The sequence below is a fragment of the Oncorhynchus masou genome, unplaced genomic scaffold (assembly GCF_036934945.1).
Source record: "Oncorhynchus masou masou isolate Uvic2021 unplaced genomic scaffold, UVic_Omas_1.1 unplaced_scaffold_55___fragment_2___debris, whole genome shotgun sequence".
Lineage (NCBI taxonomy): Eukaryota > Metazoa > Chordata > Actinopteri > Salmoniformes > Salmonidae > Oncorhynchus > Oncorhynchus masou.
The window spans coordinates 24324-26487 of record NW_027016730.1 but is presented as its reverse complement, the minus strand read 5'-3'; the positions used below and the strand labels follow the sequence as shown (position 1 = coordinate 26487).

Here is a 2164-nt window from a genome sequence, read left to right as displayed (position 1 = left end):
AAAGAAAAACCGAAGTGACTGAGCCTATCTGGTGCAAACTAACACAGAGACAGGAACAAGGACACTAAGGACAATCACCCACCAAACACACAAAGAATATGGCTACCTAAATATGGTTCCCAATCAGAGACAACGATAATCACCTGACTCTGATTAAGAACCGCCTCAGGCAGCCATAGACTAACGCTAGACATCCCACAAAACCCCAAGACAAAAACACACCACAATAACCCATGTCACACCCTGGCCTGACCGAATAAATGAAGAATAAACATAATATATTTCGACCAGGGCGTGACAGTATGCGAAAAGTTTTTCCACCAATTTCTTTTCATCAGAAAGTATTGCTCATGAGTACCTTCTTATGTGTGAAAAACAATATTGTTCTCAAATGTTTTATTCATAGATTTTAGATGTGTATTAAAATAGTTTTTTGTTTTTGTTTACATACACCTTTGTCAAATACATTTAAACTCAGTTTTTCACAATTCCTGACATTTAATCCCAGTAAAAATAACCTGTTTTAGGTCTGTTAGGATCACCACTTTATTTTAAGAATGTGACATTTCAGAATAATACTAGAGAGAATTATTTATTTATTTCGTCACATTCCCAGTGGTTCAGAAGTTTACATACACTCAATTAGTATTTGGTAGCATTTCCTTTAAATTGTTTAACTTGGGTCAAACATTTTGGGTTGCCTTTCACATGCTTCCCACAATAAGTTGGGTGAATTTTGGCCCATTCCCCCTGACAGAGCTGGTGTAACTGAGTCAGGTTTGTAGGCCTCCTTGCTCGCACACGCTTTTTCTGTTCTGCCCACAAATTTTCTATGGGATTAAGGTCAGGGCTTTGTGATGGCCACTCCAATACCTTGACTTTGTTGTCCTTAAGCCATTTTGCCAGAACTTTGGAAGTATGCTTGGGGTCATTGTCCATTTGGAAAACCCATTTGCAACCAAGCTTTAACTTCCTGACTGATGTCTTGAGATTTTGCTTCAATATAAGTGCAACAGTCCCTTGTGTAGCAAAGCACCCCCACAACATGATGCAGCCACCCCCGTGCTTCACGGTTGGGATGGTGTTCTTCGGCTTGCAAGCGTACCCCTTTTTCTCCAAACATAACGATGGTCATTATGGCCAAACAGTTCTATTTATGTTTCATCAGACCATAGGACATTTCTCCAAAAAGTACAATCTTCATCCCTATGTGCAGTTGCAAACAGTAGTCTGGCTTTTTCATGGCGATTATGGTGCCGTGGCTTCTTCCTTGCTGAGCGGCCTTCCAGGTTATGTCGATATAGGACTTGTTTTACTGTGGATGTAGATCATTTTTTACCTGTTTCCTCCAGCATCTGGCAGTAATGCAGTGATGCAACAAGTCAGGACGCTCTCAATGTTGCAGCAGTAGTACTTTCTGAGGATCTGAGGACCCATTGTGAGTCTTTTCAGTCCCCTGAGGGGGAATAGGTTTTGTCGTGCCCTCCTCACGTCTGTCTTGGTGTATTTGGACCATGTTAGTTTGTTGATGATGTGGACACCAATGAACTTGAAGCTCTCAACCTGCTCCACTACAGCCCTGTCGATGGGAATGGGGGCGTGCTCGGTCCTCCTTTTCCTGTAGTACACAATCATCTCCTATTTCTTGATCACGTTGAGGGTGAGGTTATTGTCCTGGCACCACACAGCTAGGTCTCTCACCTCCTCCCTATAGACTGTCTCGTCGTTGTCGGTGAGCAGGCCTACCCCTGTTGTCATCGGCAAACTTAATGATGGTGTAGAAGTCATGCTGGTCATGCAGTCATGAGTGAACAGGGAGTACAGAAGGGGACTGATCACGCACCCCTGAGGTCCCCCGTGTTGAGGATCAGTGTGGTAGATGTGTTAATACCTACCCTTACCACCTGGGGGCGGCCCGTCAGGAAGTCCAGGATCCAGTTGCAGAGGGAGATGTTTAGTCCTAGGGTCCTTAGCTTAGTGGTGAGCTTAGAGGGCACTATGGTGTTGAACGCTGAGCTGTTGTCAATGAATAGCATTCTCACATAGGTGTTCCTTTTGTACAGGTGTGAAAGAGAAGTGTGGAGTGCAATAGAGAGAGGTATGGGAGGTATGCAAATTGGAGTGGGTCTAGGGTTTCTGGGATAATGGTGTTGATGTTAGCCAG

The 2164-nt window shown here is 43.9% G+C and overlaps 1 protein-coding gene across 1 annotated transcript in view; it reads right to left on the bottom strand.

The window, feature by feature from the left end:
- LOC135539102 (V-set and transmembrane domain-containing protein 2-like protein) overlaps positions 1-1758 on the bottom strand; it is a 3194-nt gene extending 1436 nt beyond the window's left edge. The window contains exon 1 of the mRNA XM_064964958.1: positions 1702-1758. Within this exon, the coding sequence (XP_064821030.1) occupies positions 1702-1758 (57 nt within the window). The remainder of the gene's footprint in view (positions 1-1701) is intronic.
- Between the last annotated feature and the right edge of the window lie 406 nt (positions 1759-2164).